The sequence below is a fragment of the Strongylocentrotus purpuratus genome, unplaced genomic scaffold (assembly GCF_000002235.5).
Source record: "Strongylocentrotus purpuratus isolate Spur 01 unplaced genomic scaffold, Spur_5.0 spur5_scaffold_5, whole genome shotgun sequence".
NCBI classification, from domain to species: domain Eukaryota; kingdom Metazoa; phylum Echinodermata; class Echinoidea; order Camarodonta; family Strongylocentrotidae; genus Strongylocentrotus; species Strongylocentrotus purpuratus.
The window spans coordinates 29,569,277-29,593,390 of NW_022145611.1; the positions used below are offsets into that span (position 1 = coordinate 29,569,277).

Here is a 24,114-nt window from a genome sequence, read left to right on the forward strand (position 1 = left end):
ATTTTGTAACTTTATGTACATTTTATTGGTCTAAGCTTCCACATGTGATTCATCAAATGATAAACAATTTATAATAGAATTTTCATTATCACCCAAGATTGCCTTTAATGTGTGGATAATATAACCATCAACTGCCTTTAAAACAAGAAAACTGATGTTACTGCAGTACATGTACATGAAGTCAAGGAAATGTCACACATTTGTTATTTCCTGGTGATGTGCAGTTTTTGAAGAAAAGAAAAGAAGTCTAAAATGTCAGCATAGTGTGAAAGCAGTGAATATTACATGTCTATGAACTGTGAAGGCAATAGAGTCAGGGACTTTGCCCATTGAAATGCAAATTTCTGTACATGTGTATGCCTTTCACTCTGATAGTGTTATACAGGTACATATAGTGACATACAGTGTATGGTTGTTCTTGTTGGAAATTACATCTCCATAGTATTATGTATTGTAAAGAAAATAACCTAATATCATGAGATTGATGAAAAAATAGTTACCAAATGATTAGAGAACTCAATTTGATCTATTAAAATAATCACCTTATTTTATAGTGTGTTGCAAGACTTCTGAGGCAAAATACAAAAATTAGGGGGGGGGGAGGAAAAAATACCAGATTAAATAAATAAAATACATTAACCACCATCCCCCATCTCGGTTCGTCTTAGAAATTAAAGCAAGGATAATTAAGACATTTAAGAGTAAAAAGAAATTGGGTTTTTATATTGCAAATATATTTAGCAGCACCTGTGCTTCAAGGCACCAATTCAGATAAAAGAGATCGATAGAAACTTAGAAAGAGAATTCATGTTATTTTTAGAAACGCTCTATTCCGGAAAGAAGAGAATCAAGAGATGAATATTACATTTCAAGCGATGGAATAAACAAGAGGATTTGACTTGTTTTTTTGTTCATGCGGTATCCCTCGGAGTAATCCTGCACTAGCCTCATTTCCATAAATAAAGCCGTAAGGCTTTCTCGCGATACAACGCTTCCTGTCATTTGCATATCATTTGCCAGGAGGCTGGCAGTGGTGGAGATAGCCTGCTTAAATTGTACTTTGTTCTTTTTTTTCCCTTTCTCTTACGTTGCTTTTATTGGAATACCATCAACATATTGGTACAAATGTATACCCTTTTATTTTAGTTTAACATGGTTACGTTCTTAAAGGAAATTGATTACTAGATTGTAGAAATAGAATTCCTCGCAGGAAGGCCAGCATGCCTTCATACATGTACCTGTGCACTGACTCTATAAGGTACTTTATCTGTTCAAATATTGATTAACATTAATATTTTTTTGATGGATGGACTGTTCAACAGTATGCAAGAGAGATGAGAGATTTTCACATTTCCAGATCCTCTATCCTACAGTTGCATTACTATACATTACAAGTAAGTTTGCTTGTTTGTGTGTGTGTTGTTTAATGTTCAGTTATGTTTGGGGATAGTATTTTGGAAAATGTCCTTATTCACATTTCGATTTGTGCAACATCACAATCTATCTGTACATGTGTATGTGTAACATGTTCTTTATATTCATGAAATGATAACAATTTTAGATTCTATTTATTTATTCTAAAGTGATAATTGTTCTTTGTCTCTTCGACTGACCTGGAGCAGTGTCAAATTATTTCTAACCTGGGTCATTTTTCCAACAATTTATATGCCTGTATGCACATGCTTATAGCTAACTGCAGAATGTAAATTTAACTGTACCTATTTGAAATAGTGAAGACTTACAGTGAGATATTTACATTGTACATGTACCGTAATTGCACAATTACTCAATCACAAATGACCATGCCATTGACATGGTATTGTTAATGTTTCTTATATATAATTAGATGAGTTTTCTGTAGAGTAACAGGAGATGAAATGCCAATGCCAATCATGCCATTGATAGTGTGCTCGACACGCCAACGTCGTGCTCAATATATTTATCAAATTTCATGTTTGTTTTTTTCCTTTCTTGGACATGATGTCTCTAAGATATAAGAAGATTATGTATTGTTTTCAAGGACTTTTCTGAAATATGCAGGCAGACTGGCAGAGCTTTGTATATATCAAAATTGTGAATATGAAAAATATTATTAGGATTGTAGTACATGTAGAATGCATGGTTTTGATTTTGTATGTTGCATCTTGATAAATTGTACAATTTCATAGGCAGCAGTCACTTTCTTGTAGAAATTTGGATTGCTTCGACTAAATAAAAATGTGTGATGCTATAGAGAACTTTCTTACTGTTATTATCTTTTGTTTTCAATTCAGCGACTTCATATAAATTGTGTGATGCATTTAGACTTTTTAGCTGTATATGCATTTGTTATTCATTCATGTAGGATTTGGAATGCCTTAGTTTAAACTCGCAATGTTGCCTTTTCTTAATTGCCTTTTAATTGTGCAAGCCTTATGCCAGCATATTCACATGTATGAGGTATGTGAAGATGCAAGCAGGCGCAGAAATACAAAAGCTCCTTTGACTTTTGTGTATTCTCTCATTCGATCCTACATTTCAAAGAATAGTCACAAATGTTACGGCTAGTGGCCTTTTCTCTTCGGTATAGCTTCATACACACCGTACTTGTCATTTGGATATTAATACTTGCATATTCTGATTATTGATTTAGCCTTGATATTATTTTCTTGACATTATTATCTTGACACTCCAAATCAAATTAGATGCCCCCCCCCCAAAAAAAAAAAATAAATAAAATTGGTTACATCAGGTAATCTAATAAAATTTACCCTTTGGAAAAAAGATGTAGAAAAGAGGATAGGTACCAAAATAGATCTGATGATTACAAGAAACGATGAAGTGGGGAAGCATTTCGATAATGGATAGGAAAGCATGATCAGAATAAATCCTGCAATTACATGTAGATGACAGGGGATATTGAGGAGAGAAATTGAAGCGTTTGGGAAAAGAAAAAAGTGAGGAGGCATGGAAATAATTAAATGGATTATGAGACGGGATATGATTTTTTTCCCCCACAAGTACAGAAATAGATATGAGGAAGGGGAAGCATACCAGATTTGATCTCTTATGTTAGACGAAAAGAGAGAGAAAGAGATGTGTCTGACATATGGAACATTGTGAAAGTTGGAACATGTATATGTTTTTATAGAAAATAAACAATTTAAGTTAAGTAAAGAAGGATGAGGAATATATATATATATATATATATATATATATATATATATATATATATATATATATGTATATGTTCTCAGATTGAAGTAGAGTAAGATCAGAGGACTTCGTAAAAGGACGTAGGCCTGTATGAAAATGTACTGGGATTTAATAGAAGATATTTTATGTATCTACTTCACCGCTATTTATTGAAAGAAATTGCATACCGGTACTAGCATAGTGGAGATTACAAAAATGAGAGAAGATGAAAACGTGACTGAAGCAAAAGGCTAGGAAGATGCAAACCAGAAAATAAGGAGAGAATTTAGCAAATGGAGAAGAGAAATCAATTGGAGACAAACAAGAAAAATGAGAGAGAGGGAGAGAGAGACATAGGGGAGTGGTATGAGGGAGTGAAAGGTATTGAAATGCATCCATGTAGGTTAGATGGACAGCTAGCTTTATGAATAAGTCCCTCTCACTCATCTCATATGACTCATTATTACCAGGAAGTGCTTCATTCATCTCCGCACTAAAAATAACTTGCCATTTCACCATTTTGCCCCTGATTTTTGTATGCGCACCCGGCCAAATCATCAATTTATACCCAAAACGGAGGATGATTAAAAAATCTGCAAAGTGACGAATGATGACAAGTGGTGACGAATGGTTGTGTGTACTCTCACTGTGTAACTACTGTAGATTACCAAAAAGCAAGAATGTTGACACATGTGAAAATCTCATGCCATAACGAAATTAAAATGATGCAAAATATATCTGCCTATATAAATGAACAAAATTATGCAGAAAATGTATACATTTCATATGTGGTAGAGTTTCTTTTGCTACAAATAGCTCCAAAAAACTGTGTTATATTGCCATTATTAATGAAATGTGTATTTGTAATGGAGGTGACTTCTATATTGTTTTACATTTTTTATTATTGTGTTTGAAGAGCTTTTAAGAATGTGAAGGGATAAACAATGTTTGTAAGGATAGATTATGATATCTCTTAATTTAATCTATATTCAACTGGTTTGAATCATTACATACAACTGCATAGCCAGGATTTGAAATATAAAGAAGAGATGGTTATTTATTAAACATGCACCAAATTCTTAAGCCTCCCCCAATCTTAACTCACTTCACTTGGGGGCAATGGGAAGGAGACTGTGTTTGCCCATGATTATGCTACCCCAGTATGGTATTTACATATAGTAAATCCCTGTCTCACATGGGATGGGGAAACAGTCAATGCATCTTCATTTCACTTCAATGCAGTCGAAGGCGTCCAATTAATTAAACTTCTTTACACCCAACATACATTTAGGAAAGACATTTTGAGCCCAGAGGAGGGGGAAGGGAGGGGGGTGGGGGGGGGGGGGTGGAGATGCGGTATGTCTCATTGAGGCCTACACATCATCTGCGAATATGAAAATGCTTGTTTTCTTTTACATTACAAGGGGCATAAAGCGCGTATTGTGTTAAAGGCTAAGTCCACCTTGAGATTAAGTTCATTTTAATAGAAGCAGACAAAATAGGAGAAACAGCTCGGTGAAAATTTGATACCATTAAAGGTTAAGTCCACACCAAAAATAATTTGCTTTTAATAGATGCAGAAAAACAAGAAAAACAGAGCAAAAAAAATTGAGTAAAATCGGATAAATATGACAAACTATGGAATATAGAAAGTCACTACATAAATTGCCAATTTGGTTATCAGTTTGTGACATCATTGCCTCACTACGGGTATTCATCAATTGCTTTATATATTTTTAACCCATTAAGTTCCTTTTTTATCCCCAAAAACTTGATTTCCCCATGCCTTTGCCCAAGTTTTAGATTTAAATCATATTGCGTACATGACATTTCACAAAGTCTTTTATGAATTTTGAAGAATTGATACTTTTTTCTGAATATTGTATATTCATAATCATTGATTTTTATATAAATAGTTTAACAAAACTCACATTTTTCATGATTTAACTGAAAAAATTACTCTATATTAGTGTATCCACACAAAAACATACATCTATCAATATAACTTGGATGTTCGTGTGAGGAAATAAGAATTTTAGGGGGAAAATTGTAAATGTATATTAAAGAAAAAAATTAGTGGATAGTGAGGCAATGACGTCACAGACTCATGAGCGAATCGACAATTTGTCTTGTGATTTTCAAAGTCTTTCATGTCATAACCGATTTTGATGAGCCTTTTTACGATTCAGATTTTTCTGCTTCTATTGAAAGTAAGTTATTTTTGGAGTGGACTTGCCCTTTCAAAATAAGAAATTTATTACTTTTGATGTGAAGTTTTGACCAATCAAACACAAATTGGCTCTGTACCAACAACAACAAATTCAAATTTTTAATTTTTCCTAAAATTTTTTTTCAATCATACATGCACCCTAATCTATACAACCCCTGTATGAAACCAATGTATTACTTTATCGACGAGTTAGAAGATGAAACTTTATGAAATTTATGTACAGGGCAAATGACAGAGAAAGAGGAGCTTGCAAGATCATTGCCAATTTGTGCTTCATTGATTACAACTTCAGAAATTCATAACGCAAATATTTTTGATCAGATTTTGCTCAAACTTTCACTAAATTATTTTTCTCATTTTCTGCTTTTATCGAAACCAACTAAATATAAGGGTATCAAAAACAGGACAAATATGAGAAAAGGGTATCAAATTCACAGGTCGTAAGAAGATACATGGAAAGGGTAGGAAATTTGATAAACCTGAAACCTGAGTAGAGGGTCAATAGGGTTTAAAAATCCTGTGGAAATACACAATAAAAATACAAATCTCAGAGAGAATAAATTGAAAAAGAAATGGTTTCTCTTTAGAAAATGTTTTGAGAGTGTTGGAAATGTGCTAACATAAACAAGATCATGTATTTTATGTTTTTTTTCTTTTTATGCCTCCGCCACCGAAGGTGGTGCCGGAGGCATCATGTTTTCGGGTTGTCCGTCCGTACGTCCGTCCGTCCGTACGTCCGTCCGTCCGTCCGTCCGTCCGTCCCGTTTGACCGTTATCACAATATCTCAAGAACCATTTAAGATTTAAACTTAAGACTCGGGAATAGTATTTATCACCATAGGAAGACGATCTGATTAGATTTTGGAGTACGTAGGTCAAAGGTCACAGGTCACAGAGGTCAACTTATGAAATTCCTTGTATTGAGTTTGTTAGCGCGATATCTCAAGAACCATTTGAGATTTAAACTTCAAACTTAAGGATAGTATGTATCACCATAGGAAGACGATCTGATTAGATTTTGGAGCACGTATGTCAAAGGTCAAGGGTCACAGAGGTCAACTTATGAAATTCCATACATTGAGATTGTTATCATGATATCTCAAGAACCACTGGAGATTTAAACTTCAAACTTAGTGATAGTGTGTATCACTATAGGAAAACAATCTGATTACATTTTGGAGCACGTATGTCAAAGGTCAAGGGTCACAGAGGTCAACTTATGAAATTCCATACATTGAGATTGTTATCATGATATCTCAAGAACCACTGGAGATTTAAACTTCAAACTTAGTGATAGTGTGTATCACTATAGGAAAACAATCTGATTACATTTTGGAGCACGTAGGTCAAAGGTCAAGGGTCATAGAGGTCAACTTATGAAATTCCATACATTGAGATTGTTATCATGATATCTCAAGAACCACTGGAGATTTAAACTTCAAACTTAGTGATAGTGTGTATCACTATAGGAAAACAATCTGATTAGATTTTGGAGCACGTAGGTCAAAGGTCAAGGGTCACAGAGGTCAACTTATGAAATTCCATACATTGAGATCGTTATCGCGATATCTCAAGAACCACTGGAGAATTTTCACTTCAAACTTAATGATAGTATGTATCACCATATCATAATATCTCAAGAACCACTGGAGATTTAAACTTCAAACTTAGTGATAGTGTGTATCACCATAGGAAGACAATCTGATTAGATTGTGGAGCACGTAGGTCAAAGGTCAAGGGTCACAGAGGTCAACTTATGAAATTCCATACATTGAGATTGTTATCATGATATCTCAAGAACCACTGGAGATTTAAACTTCAAACTTAGTGATAGTGTGTATCACTATAGGAAAACAATCTGATTACATTTTGGAGCACGTATGTCAAAGGTCAAGGGTCACAGAGGTCAACTTATGAAATTCCATACATTGAGATTGTTATCATGATATCTCAAGAACCACTGGAGATTTAAACTTCAAACTTAGTAATAGTGTGTATCACTATAGGAAAACAATCTGATTACATTTTGGAGCACGTAGGTCAAAGGTCAAGGGTCATAGAGGTCAACTTATGAAATTCCATACATTGAGATTGTTATCATGATATCTCAAGAACCACTGGAGATTTAAACTTCAAACTTAGTGATAGTGTGTATCACTATAGGAAAACAATCTGATTAGATTTTGGAGCACGTAGATCAAAGGTCAAGGGTCACAGACGTCAACTTATGAAATTCCATACATTGAGATCGTTATCGCGATATCTCAAGAACCACTGGAGAATTTTCACTTCAAACTTAATGATAGTATGTATCACCATATCATAATATCTCAAGAACCACTGGAGATTTAAACTTCAAACTTAGTGATAGTGTGTATCACCATAGGAAGACAATCTGATTAGATTGTGGAGCACGTAGGTCAAAGGTCAAGGGTCACAGAGGTCAACTTATGAAATTCCATACATTGAGATTGTTATCATGATATCTCAAGAACCACTGGAGATTTAAACTCCAAACTTGTTTAAATTGCTCTATGGCGGAGGCATCATTTTCGACTGCGCGCAGTCAAAATTCCATCTAGTTTTCTTTTAAATTATATATTTAAAGTAATAATTTTGTCATAAATGTTTGTTTTTATCTGCCACAAAAGTTTTCAGCAGTGATGATTATTATCTGTGTAAAGCCATTATGTATGGAATTTATTTCTTGAATTATTTGTATATGATATATGGATATACTGTATATGATGGAACTTGTTTTTGAAAATAAAGAACCCTGTGGAAGGGGAAAAAATATTTTGAAAAAAATAAAAAAATAAAAAGAAAGATAAAAGCAGAATAATTCTTGAATAGGGTGTAAAATACCATGTAAGATATAAAAGGGATAGATGAGTTTTGTTGCAGAGGGCGCTACACAGAACAATTTTTTTGTGTGGTAATAAAAAAAACTGATTGTCAAATTTGAAAGAACATTCAATATAAATGACTAAAATCATCTGTTTGATCAAAATCTGTTCAGAGACGGCTGAAATATCCACAAACATAACAATTTCTAATATTTGCGGTGCCCCACAAATATTCAATAATTTGAACAAGCCGTTGAAAAAACAAGATAGCGCCTTATACGTTTTATTTCAGCCAATGCCGATGTTGGCTTTTTAGTGTTGGTTATAATACGCACAACCAGCTGCCCTTGTATTGTTATTATCAATTCATTAATTAATCAACAGTCACCATATTTTTTTGAAAGTGGAGCTGAATTGGTATGATGATCGTATTGGCTGAATTTCACACATCTTGGGGTCTAAAATTTAAGGTCCTAAAAGAGTACTAGAAGGCATTTGCGGTCTGAAACAAGAACTCAACTATCCCTTTAAGGGTCTACAAAATGGAGATGTTAGACAGGTTTCCCTGTACATGGTATCAAAACTACTCTTGACTTCATCTTGTAAGGTCCTTTACAGACAAAGATTTAGGAGAATGATTTAGACATTAACATTAGCATATTTGAAGGGATTTATGCTACGGTCACAACGATAATTTCGTACAAATCTGTTTTTCCATTGTCTGAAAATCGTTCGTTAGGCGTTCGTAGCAGTTCGTAATGGCATGTGTGACCGAGGCTTTAGTTTAACACCTTCTATATAGCCATACATATTATGCAAAGTTAATATCACACAATTTTACCGTTTCTGAACTGAGTTTTCGTTGTGTACAATGCATTTAAAATACAGACGCATTTGAAAAATGAGAGCAACGATTCAGTGAAAGTTTGAATAAATTTCTGAAGGTGGGATCAATCAAATACAAATTTATGACTCTGTGACGTATCTCGGGAGCTCCCCTTTCATTTGCCCTGTACTAAAAAACTCCAAAAATTACATTTTTTCCATCATACATTATTTCACCATCAATATTATTATTAAAAATATGTTTTTATGCAAATCCTGTCTGAAACAAATCTATTCCTTCATCAATAACAGAGAAAATAAACATTTATGAAATTTTCTATACAGAACAAATTGGGGAGGAGCTCGCAAGATACGTCAGTGTTGCAAATTTGTGTTTCACTGATGACAACTTCAAAAATTAAAATGTTTCTATTTTCAATTGGATATTGCTCAAACTTTCACTACCGGTATTTGTTTCCCTAATTTTTACGCTTTTATTAAAACCAAGATAATATCAGGTTGGACTTCACCTTTAAGGAATTCAGTACTATTACAAATGATGAAAAATGAGTATCCCAGTCAATTACAGCAGGAAGAAAGCCTGGAGGGTTACAGTGATTAGATTAGCTTTCTCTTTCCAGGCACAGGTGACGCCAAACTGTAAACACTTCATAGAATTGATAGAAGCAACAATACCGTTCACTTCAAATGCTTTTGTATCCCATTACTTTTCCAAAGAAATTAAACATATGCTTTAAACAAAATATGAAACATAAACAACAGACTTTACTTGGCAAAGATGAGTCAGTAAAAGTGAAAAGAAAATGTTGTTCACCGGTCAGATGGCTCTGTGCCAGATTATTAGTTAAAACAGAAAAAGATTCTAAACAAATGCTATAAACAACATTCAAGGAAATACTGAGTCATGATCATGATAAATTTATTGCAATATCATCTGCAATATCAAAATAGATATATATCTTTAATAAGTGTCCATCCAAACAAAAATTGAATCAGTGGAAAGAGAATACATGGCATTTTTTATACAAAAAAGGGAAATAGCATGTACTATATATTCATCACAACTCAAATATAACAGCATGGTATGAAATTTTTGATTTGATTTGTGTACTCTAAGCCATGCAGATGTAATTATTCATTTGATATCTCACCCCATTCACTCCTATCCAATACACAGACATAGATATGGAAGAGTCAACAACCCCTAAAACAGTTCAGATCAATAGCACATCCAATAACAAGTCTTATCTGCTTTTTCCAACTATATTCGAGATTTGTCCACTAGGGATTTTAAATAAAATGTTTAGAAATCTATGCAATTAGAAATTCTTATAGTTGATGTGTTTTCAAATTTTCAGGAGATGCTCTTCAATCTTGAAAGGTTGTTTGTACCACACTTTCTAACTAAATTACCTCACAAGGGAATCGTGGGAATTCCCCTACAATCCTCCCTCCTTGAGAGAATAATCATGTAAGCAGAAAGTCAGGAATAACAGCTCTGATCCACACCTCTTAAGGGATAGAATAACAGACAGCATGGATACAAAACAAATCACTTAGATTTCCTGCTGTCATAAGGAAATTATGTCAATAACTTTTAATTCTAATGAATAATCAAAGCAGTACGATACAAAAACAATCTCTTTCCATTATGCAGCATTAAGACAATTTTTTTCTTCTCTCAAACCTCTTTTCTGAAAGTAATTTCTTTCCTTGTGCATATGAAATTGTGGTTTATTTCCTCAAACCTCTTTACATCTATCAATTTGTACATCTTACAGCAATTACAATGGATATGAATATACCGAGTAATGATAATCATGATGAAATGATGAGTTCTGTGCAATAGATGAGATAACAGTACAGTAGACAATGGATGATGTACTTTGTGCCAGATTCCTGTACAATTCATATTGACTGTCATTAATTATACTTTTGATTATTTCAATGACTTAAATGGCCAAGAAATTGATAACCATGAATCAACAAACTTGGATAATTTGTCCACAAAGACCCTGCCAAGTGACTTTTATACAGAATAATCGCATCTTACAGATATGAAGGCAATAAATGCTAACTATATATATTAAAATAAAATAAAGCAGTCTTTAAATAGTGTTTTAAAGCTTCACATAAGCTGTCTTTAAATTCATAATTAGCATGGAAAATCTCTTAATAACACACTACATGTATTTCTACAATTTGGCATTTATCATGATTATATTTGACATCATGATGAAATACCGTTTCCAAACAAATGGTTGCAGCTGATGCAATGTGTTCATCAGAAGGCATTAATAAGGGTTTGATAATCTCATAAATTCATTATCATGGCTTTAGAGTCCGTTTACAATTTTTTAAATACAGCTGACAGCCTAAACCAGCCACTTTGGGGAAAATAAAATATATTTCTAAATTCTCATATCATTACACAAACACCACAAAAGTAACATAACACCACCCCATGTGGTTTAGAAAAAGCCAGAAAAAAAACAAATTTAACTGCAAATCAGTGATTGACACAAATTATTTGCTCAAATGTATGACCCAAAAATGCCTTCAGTTATACAAAAAAAAATAGGCAGCACATAAGATTGTGTTGAAAGAGAGTACTATTAATATTCCCTTCTTACATTCACCATTCCTCGTTTGGTTCGCTTGTAAATCAAGGACCTGGCATCTAGATACATTTCAGGAAATGAAACATAAAGGAATCTTCATGTTGTTTGGTGAATACCCGAGGTTTGTTTACTTGAGGACTGGCATGGCAACGGCTGCCCTGGAGTGGGTCACATCTTCGGCCCTCCATAACTGGGTCACGGTCTTGACCTGGGTGTAGAACTGGAGACCCTGCTTGCCGTAGAAGTTGGTGTCTCCCTTGAAGGAGCCCCTGGATCCGGTGAAGGAGAACATGGGCAGTGGCACAGGGATTGGTACATTCACACCAACCTAAGAAACAAGGACACAAGATAGATATCTTTGTAATGCAAGATTCAGAAGTACTAAACATCCATTTATCAGGTGTAATTAAGTGGTTTATCCAAATAGGTCAACTATCATTTGTGATGGACGTACGGACACCATTTGAATCCCTTAGTCTCACCTCTACCTTGGTTGGGTAAGACAAAATTCAGATTGTTTTTCTGTAGTCCCTCACAAATCATTACATAGTGTGGAAATTATTTGAAAGTTATGCACATCAAGAAGATAAACATGATTGCTCAGTATTTCATTGTAAGGGTGACACTTGGCCTCAAATAATAGATAATTTTCTCCTCATTAAATAGTACCCTTAGTTTTCTGGAGCGGAAAATCATTGTAGTTTCTTTAAAGATTTTAAAAGCTGTGACAGCTGCATAGATACAGGGGGCACATTCTCATCAAATGAGAGAGAGAGAGAGAGAGAGAGAGAGAGAGAGAGAGAGAGAGAAGAAGATTGTAGGAACCCGCCCCGCTAATCAGTGGCCTTGTAGACCCCAATAACGCCAGTGCTCTTTCAACGGCTAGACCCATGCTACTCCACTGACCTCAGAGGAAACAGTGGTTTGCAACATGAGGTACAGAATCCTCACTCACATGCACCTTGCCATGCCTTTTGTCAACTACCCTAAAATCTCACACTGTAAAAATGTCAAAAGCAATTTACAATTTACTTGAATGTCTCATGTCACAATACTAACTTTGAGTTGATTAAACTGGGAATGACACCAGTCCAATCTTTTCAGATATATGAAATTATAGACAAATTGTAGCAATACAAAATAAAAATATCAGTGCTGCCAATTTGAAAAAGAAAAGATGATCAATATAGCCCTTGAATGATTCCTGCCCTAAAATCTCACCTGGCCAACATCAATCAGCTCTGTGTATGTCCTGGCTGTTGCTCCGTTTGTGGTGAAGATAGCAGTTCCGTTACCATATGGGTTGCTGTTGACTAGTTCAATGGCTTCATCCAGGGTATCTACATTGACCACTACCAGGACAGGCCCAAAGATCTCTTCCTTGTAGCAAGTCATGTTTGTCTAACACACAAATAAGAGAAACATGAATATTCTACCATAATGATGTGCTATAAAAAGATCCAGTTAAAACAAGTGCTATCGCATTGATGTTGTAACAGATATTGGGCATTCTGAAACAAAACATTTGTCACAACAATATATAATGCGTACAGCAAACAAAGTTGGGAGAACATCAAAATATATATTCCTACTGATGATCGACTATAATCTACACTCATGCGCTGGAGTAGTATTTCAAATAAATGTTGACTTTTCAATCTTGCTTCTACTCTGGCATAGAACCCCTCGCAATAACAGGAGAACTGAAATTTTATATGGGCTTCATGATCTGCACTCAATTAAAAAGAACCATAATTCCAATCATAATTGAAATTTGAATCTTGCTCTCACTTTGACATGAACAAACATTATAACAAGATGTCTTTCAATACAGTGTGTGTAGTAGATCAGGATCTAAACCTATTTACAAAGATCCCAATCTAAAACTTGACCCTTGATACTAGTATTTTCAGGAAGCCCTTGTAACTGTCAAAACAAGTGCTTCTGGTGAACCCCAAAGTACGGAACATAGTGTAACTAATACCTCATATTAAAAGGGAGGCATGTGGGATTTTAATTTTACTGATGTTCTTAACAGCCACGAAGCTTATGAAATGTGATAATACCCATCAAGTTAACTTCTTTCTTCAATACTTAGCACCCACCATAAATAATATAAAACGCAACATCACATAATAATGCGATACATATGTTTGATTTGGGGGGGGGGGGGGCAAAAGATAGCATAACTTAATATATGAAATTTTACCTTTGTTATTATTACTTATTTATTTATTTTGTTGTATGTATTCAGAACAAATAACACATCACCCATACACACAAATAACTCTTTTCAACACTGAGTCTCTCTGCATCTGTTTTCAGGGTCATCTTGTTGTCTATGAGAGTGAAAACTGACTCTTCTCCCCCCCCCCCCCTTTTTTAATTAAAAATCATTCAAAAAAAAAGTATCTTTAAAAAGATCATAACTAAAGAAGCTTTTTCTCCCTGTTTCTTACCTCAACATCTGTAATGATGGTTGGTCCGACAAAGTTACCCTTCTCATAGCCGTCAACGACAATGCCCCTGCCATCCAGGACAAGGTTAGCGCCCTCATCGGCTCCAGACTGGATTAACTCACATACTCTATCTTTAGCTTGAGGTGAGATCAATGGACCAAGATCTGTACCAGGCTGGTCACCTAAAACACAAATAAAAAGGGATTTCAAAAAAAGAAGAAATTATTATAGTCCCATACTCATTGTGAAATTATATCTCTACAGTATGTGCTTTGGATATGAGAACACTGTCTGAGAACAGAGCTCTTACCGCTGTTCCAAAGTAACTTTCAACACAACCTTTGTTGAGAGAGAGAGAGGGAGAGAGAATTGGGGGGGGGGGGGGGAGAAAGAGACAACTTCAGATAAATGCCTTGTCTAAAAAATTATGCACTGGGAAGGGATTCAAACTTTTAAACTCTCTCATTGAATGTCAATAAAACTGAGCAAGAAACAAAGAAAATGGAAACAGCTGAGTTTCCAATAAGCTCTATTGCCAAATGGATCAAAAACTGGATTATATAGTACATTTATGATTCAAAAATTACAATATTTTCATGCACTTATATGTGGGTAGGAAAGTAGGTAACATATTACATTCTTAAAAAAGGGCCAAGATTGATCTTGGACTTAAGTTTGAACTTCAAGAATGCCTTCTATGATGCATGTTACTCACCAGCATTGACCTTGAGGGCCTTGGCCCTTTCCACCAGGTCAGGTAGCCATTCCTTGGCTTCTCCTACAAATACTGCAGTAGACAAAGCCATACACCTCTGACCGGCGGCACCAAAGGCTGCTCCACAAAGCTATTCATAAAAACACAAAAAATTGTTACAATTAGAAATGATGTTATAGATACAGTAGGCTGGCACGACGAAGTTACGTCTGTAACGTAGTCCTCACCTAAATAATTGTACAAGTACTTTTGCATATATTTATATTTCATAAGACTGAAAGTAATTTTAGGACTAAAAAATATTGTAAAGATTTCATTTGTATAATAATGGAGCATTACATCTCTAGGTACTTTAACCCTTACTGTACTGCGCTATTTCGAGCACTCTCTGACCGGGGGGGGGGGGGGGGGGGGCCTGGGAGGCCCCCCCCTATGATCTCGGCCGTTGAATGTCCGATGAACGCAAAAATTTGCATGTTTGTAGATATTTACATAAGGAACAAGATGGTATAATTAGTTTTTTCCTGATATGCAATTTTTTGTCGTTATAGCCTAATTAATTATGCGAAATGCTAATTTTATGCATTTTACAGAAAACTCTACATATTTGTCCGTAGACTTGTGAAGAATCTTGAAAATGTATTGAATAAATGTTTCCTTCATCTCAAATTCATGAGGTTTCATTTTTTTAATGATATTTGAAAACGTATAGGTTAATTTGCATAAATTATGAATACGCATTCATGAATATCAAATCTGGAAATATGATAGGGAACTAGAATCATTACAAAATTTGTCAGACTCCACTTTTTGAATGTTGAAACTCATTATTCATATGAAACTTCTTTTCTAACACAAAATAGTTATTTGAAGTAATTAATAATGATAATTTATGCAAATTTGATGCGATTTTCAACTATTTATTTTCTAATGTATTTTATTGTTTTTTATTTCTTATTATATCTATTGTTTTATTTCTAACGTATTCTTTTGTTCTGAAATACATCAAGTTACTTTGAGAAACATATAAAAGCAATTTGATATCAATTCATATCTTCACATTTCTGCTTGTACATGAATATACGCAATTATAGCACTTTTTTGATGACATGCGCATACTAATTGTTATGTAACACCTTACAGGTATATCCGATTTCGACGAAAATGGTATCAAAATGTGCGTAAGACTTGAGGGAAAAAAGTCATGAAACGACAATTCAAAATTCCGAGCGGTTGCGGCGCAATCTCCGAAAATGTCGGGGGGGGGGGGGCCTTCCAGGCCCCCCCCCAAGTACAGTAAGGGTTAAAAGGTTTTGGCTTTTAGCTCTGGCAGCTGTTTTCAGCATAAAGTGCACTTGTGGTAAAAAATCCTACCAGGAACCTGCTTACTACACGTGGAGAGAGAGGGAAACAACAAACTATAGATGAGATGCCTTGTCTACGACATATCCATCAGGCAGAGATATGAACCCTCAACCTCTTTATTTGAAGTTAAAGGTGTGAGCAATAACCTGTCATTCAGTAAAGATAAGAAATAAATACTGGAGTATCTTTTTGGATGTTAAATACACTGTGGATACAAATTCAGCACAAGGTAAATTTGTCATCCAGTGTAAATTCAAGAGTCCTACAAATCTAGTCTAAATCTGAAAACACCCAAATAATAAATAACATAGTAAAAGTTAGCAGTACCTGGTTGAGTGTATTCTCTTTGTTTGCATCAGGCATGATAACACCGTGGTTCTTAGCTCCCATGTTGCACTGTACACGCTTGCCATTACGGCTAGCCCTCTCATGGATGTAGTTGCCGGCTTGATCTGACCCAACGAACGACACAGCCCTGATGTAGGGATGGTCACAGATGAAGTTCACAGCTGTAAGGAGGAAAATAATTGATTGAACGTGGTAAAGAAGAATAACAGTTTAAAGGAATATTTAGGTAGCATACAACACATTATATAGAGATAATCAACTACATCAATTTATTTGACAATGCTCAACATTGATTTTACTCCCTAGTTATTAGTAGTGTTGTCTTTAAACTGGTTAATCATACTGACTGGTGGGGAGGGGGATAAAGATATTCCTCAAGCCAAAATAGTTCCTGGCTTTACCCCCTCTCCTCTGTACTAAGCCTGGGATACCTCAGGTCTACGGAAAATGTGTGTTACACCAAAATCATAAAGGTTAATGAAAATCAAATTCTGCACATGGGACCTTTTAAAGTTATACACAGTATTACAGAACTTCACTATCACCACCACCACCATCATCAACATCACCATCATTACTACCATCACCATAACACTACTATCAACACCACCACCACCACTACTACCACTATCACCACTTCTTGACTACTGGGTACTCACAATCATGTTGACCATGAATGATATTAATGACACCATCCGGTAGCCCAGCTTCCTGAGCTAGTTCAGCCAGGATCATACATGCTCCGGGGTCCCTCTCTGATGGCTTCATAATCACTGTGTTACCAGCAACGGCAGCTACAGGGAACATCTGCAAATATCCAATTAAAAGACATCACAGATTATGGCCCACATTCTTGAAGGTGGTATCTGTTAACCGGTTTTAACTTATTGCGCTAATTAATGGAAGGCTAAGTGTCAACCTTTCTATTAGGGTCCATGTTCTTGAAGGTGGCCTAAATCAACTTAGTCCACTGATTTATGGAAGGCTATGTGTGAACTAATTATTTTCATTTAATTACAGAATTATGATTTGTATAACATGAAGAAGTCCATAAATCAGTAAAGTAATTCTTTGCGTTTAGGCAGGGTATGAACCTGGCCTCAAGTTACACAGCTTTTAAACATAAGGGGAAATTGATCAGTCTATAACTAAAGACCCATATAGAAATTTGTGACTGGGTGCATTTACCATTGATCGGGACTTCATGATCGAAAAAACTCAGATATATGGAAAAACTTCAAAATCAATAACTACATGTATTTATTCCAAGATTTGAAATTGACCTGCAAATATATCAATAATCCAACTCATCATATTTCTATTGAAAATAAAGACCACCTGTGAGGAAAAAATTCTTACATTACATCTGGGTTTCATTCTTTACTAGCCAAGTCTAGGAGCCCAGGTATGTTTCAGAGTATATGCCATGCTTCAAAAAACATTTCAGAATGATTGAATGAACAAAACTAAACTACACAAACAAACATATGAAGTGCATTCCTTAATGGCAAACCTAGAACTATTTCTTCCTTAAACTGAATAGAAGAAAACAAATCTGTACTTGGAAGCGAGACAATGAGGGGAATCCAGATAATGGTCTAAGAAGATAAGAAAGCTGGTTGTAGTAGGGATCAGGATTAATCCTTAGAACAAATACCAATCACATTGTTACTTTGAAGGTTAAATATATGTAGGCTGTACTTACCCATAGTGGAATCATTGCTGGGAAGTTGAATCTGTGGCAAAGGAGAAGAAGAAAAAAAAGAACAGTGTTTAATATCGACAGTGCTAAAACTATGATGATTTTATATTGAATGAATTAACAATTCTGTCATTATTTTTAAGACTGCATTTCAAACTGTACCATTCTAAGCACACATCCTAATCTCTCTCATCATTCAGGGCCTGAAACTGACATAGTAAGGTGAACATGGGTCTCTGGATAAGAATTCTGCACTACAAAATTTGACAAATTAAACAGGGGGCCATGCATGCATGATTTCATTTAGGATCCCTGGTGAAAATTAAGTTGGTGTGCAACCCTGCATCATCACAAAATATCCTAAGAATGAAAGCCATCTTACGGTGTGATTCCAGCGCAGACTCCCAATGGTACACGCATCGTGTAAGTATCCATGTCTTTGGTAATAGAAGGTAGAGTCTCTCCAAGCTGTAATGATGTAATGCTGCATACGTGCTCCACAACCTCTGAAGTAAGGATAATACAGATGGAAGAATCATAGAGTGAAAGAAGTCATTTATTTTAAGCTATGATAATTTACTTTGCACAAACCAGCTTGATGAGAAACATGTATACCTATTTAGTTCTTCATATACACCCATTTTTATAGTTTTATGCTCCCTTCATACATGTCAGTAACCCAAAATCAAAACTAAGACTTTTATTACAAAATTTGGTTTATTCAAAAACTTTAAAAGAATACTTCTTAAGGTTGCTTCCTACACATTCTTCCAGTTACTGGCACTAACTGCACTAGTCATCTCTAAGAAGAAATTTCCTTTTGGAATTATTAATTATATTATTTACATGTATATAAAAATTATTATATTTTTTTTATGACAGGAATATTTGTTATAATTGGTACTACAATTTTTTTTAATTTTTTTTATTAGAATGTCTTTGTTATCTTTTTAATTGTTTCCGGAGTTTTAGAGGTATTCAATTTTTATTCTGATAAGCCTGGGATTAACTTACGGAGTCCTCTCAGTACATCACCCTCAGCATCTACCAGTGTCTTGCCTTGTTCCAATGTGATGGATTCAGCAAGTCTTTGCTGTTAAACAGTAAAGCATAGCATACTAAATCAGTTAATAAGAAACCCAGTGAGACCATTCAGTGGCACTACCCCAGTAGATTGCTTTATTGGCTAGATTGTTTGCTAACTGCTATAAATGGATTACTTGCCACATAGCACTGGCAGCATTAGATCAAGTCACATTGAATTAACACATACATTAAATGAATACACCCCTTTAGTCTGCATGTACGGTATGCTAAATATGTTATTCTGGTATTAGAGTGTATCATAGTTGGCACCCATAATTCAGATTTCTCAAATTGAATTGAATTTAAATAGGCTATGATTTGAAGGCAAATTTTGTATAAAATATATATCAAGTGATAATACTTTAAAAGGTCTTTCTTTTTTCCTTTAAATTATTTTAATTCACAAGGACTTACTCAACAGCATCCTACAAAATTACCTCAAAGTCAGATATTACAAAAAGATTGGTAGAAGAATCTCCTTGCTTAAATACCCTTTCTTCATACTCTATAACTTATCTTCTTTACATGTTCGCATCTACTTACCATATTTTCCTTGATAAGTGCTTGGTATGTTTGCATCTACTTACCATATTTTCCTTGATAAGTGCTTGGTATGTTTGCATCTACTTACCATATTTTCCTTGATAAGTGCTTGGTATGTTTGCATCTACTTACCATATTTTCCTTGATAAGTGCTTGGTATGTTTGCATCTACTTACCATATTTTCCTTGATAAGTGCTTGGTATGTTTGCATCTACTTACCATATTTTCCTTGATAAGTGCTTGGTATTTGAACATGATCTGTTGTCTGGTGAGGACGCTGGTCTTAGACCAAGCTGGAAAGGCGGCCTGTGCGGCATTGACGGCTGCCTCCATCTCGCTGGCAGTAGCTTTGGGAACCCTCGTCACTACTTCATTGGTTGCCTTGTGGGATCAGCCACAATGAAAAATATTTTGTCACAGTAGGTTTCACAATATCGTGAGCTACATAAGGATTTGATCATGGACAAGGCGTTCATATTTGTGTAACAAGTGGGCATACAAAGTGGGCTCAACACTAACACAGAACATGCATACACGGGCCCTATTGATTTCAATCCAGAACAAAGATTGCCAAAATATATACAGAGGCTAACCTCTTCAAGATGTGTTTCACTTTGTTTTCAGGATTTTTAAAGGGATACTCATTTTCAAAGTTTGCTCAATAAAATTATACACGGTACAAGGAGCTTTTGTCCAAGAAAAATAACCGTGGATCTTTTGCATAGATTCAATTTCCAAACATTATTAATGTAATAAAGAAGATAGTATTTGTGTTTAACATACATTTCCAAAAGTTAAAAAATGCCAATGGTTTTCATTGATTTATTTTAATCTTATCAACTAGTTATAAAATATTTCATAAAAATATAACTATTACCAAAGATCCAATGCATAACTTACAGGATTATGGACATCAATCCACTCTGTCGTCTGGGACTCTACCATCTTTCCATCGATAAGCAGTTTGGTAGTTGGCTAAGATTGTCAAATGTAATCAAATGAAAGGATAATATGTCATGGTTCACTAAAATGCTGAAATAAATTGCATATCACTATCAATATCGTTAAATGTTATTCAACTGCTTATAGATATAGAAGTTTTATATACAGATAAGACACAGCAATCTGAATCTGAACGATCGAAAAATGTCCTCTAAATAATGCAGAAAGTGATGAAGACAAATATCCTTCTTGCCCATAGAGAAAGCGAATACTGGTTTTATGTTAAGCAGTCAAGCTTTTAACAATATATTATTTGGTACATCACAAAATTGCAAGTAGTAAAATGGTTTAATAGTTGGCTATATTTTGTCTTAAAACTCTAGTGTAATAGCACCTCCCAGACTTCTGTGTAAATCTTACATCACACACTGCAAAACTATGCACATATTGTATAAAATACATAACAAAATAATTCACATTACAGGTCTGAGGTGTAAAGAGAAATAAAAGTTTGAAGTGCAAACAAATTACTCTGTTTCGAGTGAATTAACAATCAACTGATTTATCGGGTGTAATTATACAATTTATAAAGAAAAATGTCTAATAAATGTATAATAACAATTTTAACAACGTTAAAGTAAACTTACTGCACTTGAGTAGTTACATGATCCAGCTCTACTACCAAGCAGGCCCTATAAATCAAAACAAATTACAATTTGGCTTTTAATAAGGATTCATCAAAGGGCACAAGGGACAAGAAAATAGATAATTACTTTTAAGGACGTTCCGCAGTAATGTTCGTGTGCATCTTACCAGACTGTGCATAGATATATCCTATCCTACCCAGATAAGGTGCACAAGAACATTACTGGAGAACATCCTTAAATGCCAAAGTTTGTATATAATTTATATTTGATGATTGCAAATATAGTAATTAGACTTATCTCTGAAAATTCTGACAATTCTCAGTTTTATTACTAGCTATTTTATTAAAGTTATAGCTTTCATGATACATACAGGGTAGGGATGAGATCTGGGTGAGACGTCCAATGAATATTTTCTTCTCTAAATTGTTGTAAGTTATGTTAAAAGCTTTTATACCATTTGTACTTTTGTATTTTTAATACCTATCAAAGATAAGTAATTTACTAAATTTCCCTTTTACAATGCAAGTTTCATGAAACTCTCGAGTAAAGGTGTGTCTTGAGATAAAAATGATTTACTTTGACTTGCTTTTCAGTTTACTCTTGGTTCATGTGTCTAGACCTATAGTCAAGTCAACAAATTATTAAATGAGGCTTGATTACTGAAAGAGTCAGACTAACTTGTAAATCTATCTATGTAGCATCCAATACACCCCTTCATGGTTAATGGCTGAGGGGGGGGGGGGGGGGATTCGCCTCCAAATAAAATTCAAACATGTTTCAATATGAGTGATTTATAAATGTTGCTGAAATGTTATGATTTTCCAGGAATCCACTTTGAAAAAACGATCGGCGGGGCCTGCATGTAACATGTAAGAGTAGTGGTGCTCATTACGCCATTGCCCCTGAAAGGCGAGCCCCTTGGAATGTTTGCCTCCCCCCCCCCCCCCAATCCATGCAAACTGCTTCTGGCGCATCGCGCCTGTCAGTGCAGTGTAAGCTGCTCTACAATCGGCGCTAGTGTAGTTCCGTATCCATTTTTTTTTAAGCAGTTTAAAAATCCATTCTTAGCAAAGGAATTTTAGCCCAATTTTTAACTTATTTTAATCATAATCATTAAATTATGCAGACTTCTCATATGGTTTATGGTATCGCGCGTACGAGAAGTCTGCATAATTTTGGACTGATAGCTTCAGTTTGAGTTGCAGGACTACAGCGTAGAGCCGGTACTGAGCGACGACGTCGACATCGAAACCTTAAACGAAGGTTTCCCGATGTCGGATGTGATCCAAATTCAGGTGGAAAATGCAATATATGATTATTATTAAAATTAGTAAAAAATTGTGCTAAAATTCATTTGCTAAGAATGGATATCAAACTGCTAAAAAAATGGATACGGAACTAGGTCTACACTAGCGCCCTACGATCTACCACTACAGTACCAGCGTATGTACTTCAACCTGCAAAACGGAGGTCTAGACTGATGATATTATTAGCACTCAATTAACAAGCCGTTGACTTAAGAGCAAAGTTAGATGGGATTTCAGCATTTTCAGAAAACACCACCCATCCAACATGATCAAATGTACGACCGAGGATGCCACCGCCCACGACCCCAGGCACCACACACCCTGCACACACATGGACATGGCAGTTAGCACCAACATTTGATTATGATTCGACACTAGAATCGTTACATTCAAACTCATGTTTTCTTTTCTTCTCATGCTTAAATTGCTTAAAATATGAAATAAAATTATATACAAATAATTACCCTGGTGAGAAGAGAGGAAGTAGATCTACCGAAACGCAACAAAGAAGACGCCATTTTCGCAGTTTTACTCGTTGATGATTTAACGTGTAACTTCACCTGGATGGGGTCGATCGTACACTGAACTCTGACGTACGTCGATATGCGATCTGCAGGTACCGTACCATTTATAAGACAATACTTAACAAGATATCACACTCACGAATAATCTGTAGAGTGATTGTGTGCATGTGGATAAGGCATACATTATCATCATCATTCATCATCAACATCATCAACATCATCATCATCATCGTCATCATAAGTATTATAATTATCATTGTTATTATTATTATCATTGCCATCATTATTGTTATTATTGTATCTGAGAAGATTAACTTTATCAGGGATATGTGAGTTTGTCACAATCATTTCATGAAAATATAGGTATGCGTATAGACTAGGTCTATTATACAATATGTACTAGAAATAATTTATTCTAACTTTAAATGGGCACCATATCTGATTATCTGTAAGTCTACAGCTATGGATAGGATATATTATGTGTCTGCAACGTTATTTTGCACCTTATAAAGATAATGTTTGGGAAATGTGTCAGGAAATAGTATGCCCGGTAGACAATTGATGATACTGCTACTTCCTATATTCAGTTGCGGAGCCATGTAACTTATCTTGTCAATACACATCCTTGAGGCTTGATTGTGGACGTGGGCAGTGGCCATCGAAATCCAATGGCTGTGCATGTGGGGCATGATTGCATAATGGCATAATGGCATAATGGCATGCGCACGCATTCCTGTCTTGTTTGTTGGAGGAGGTGT

At 35.0% G+C, this 24,114-nt stretch overlaps 1 protein-coding gene across 1 annotated transcript; it reads right to left on the reverse strand.

Annotated features, from left to right (window-relative positions):
- Positions 1-9,991: 9,991 nt before the first annotated feature.
- LOC578337 (methylmalonate-semialdehyde dehydrogenase [acylating], mitochondrial) lies at positions 9,992-23,426 on the reverse strand. The gene is made up of 13 exons (XM_778510.5): positions 23,297-23,426; positions 21,526-21,570; positions 20,837-20,911; positions 20,156-20,317; positions 19,321-19,399; positions 18,689-18,812; positions 18,310-18,340; positions 17,264-17,411; positions 16,584-16,765; positions 14,892-15,021; positions 14,177-14,358; positions 12,939-13,118; positions 9,992-12,045 (listed from the first exon to the last, which is right to left on the reverse strand). Exons 1-13 carry the CDS (start codon positions 23,348-23,350, stop codon positions 11,845-11,847), a joined length of 1,593 nt encoding a protein of 530 aa, XP_783603.3. The 5' UTR covers positions 23,351-23,426; the 3' UTR covers positions 9,992-11,844.
- Positions 23,427-24,114: the final 688 nt, after the last annotated feature.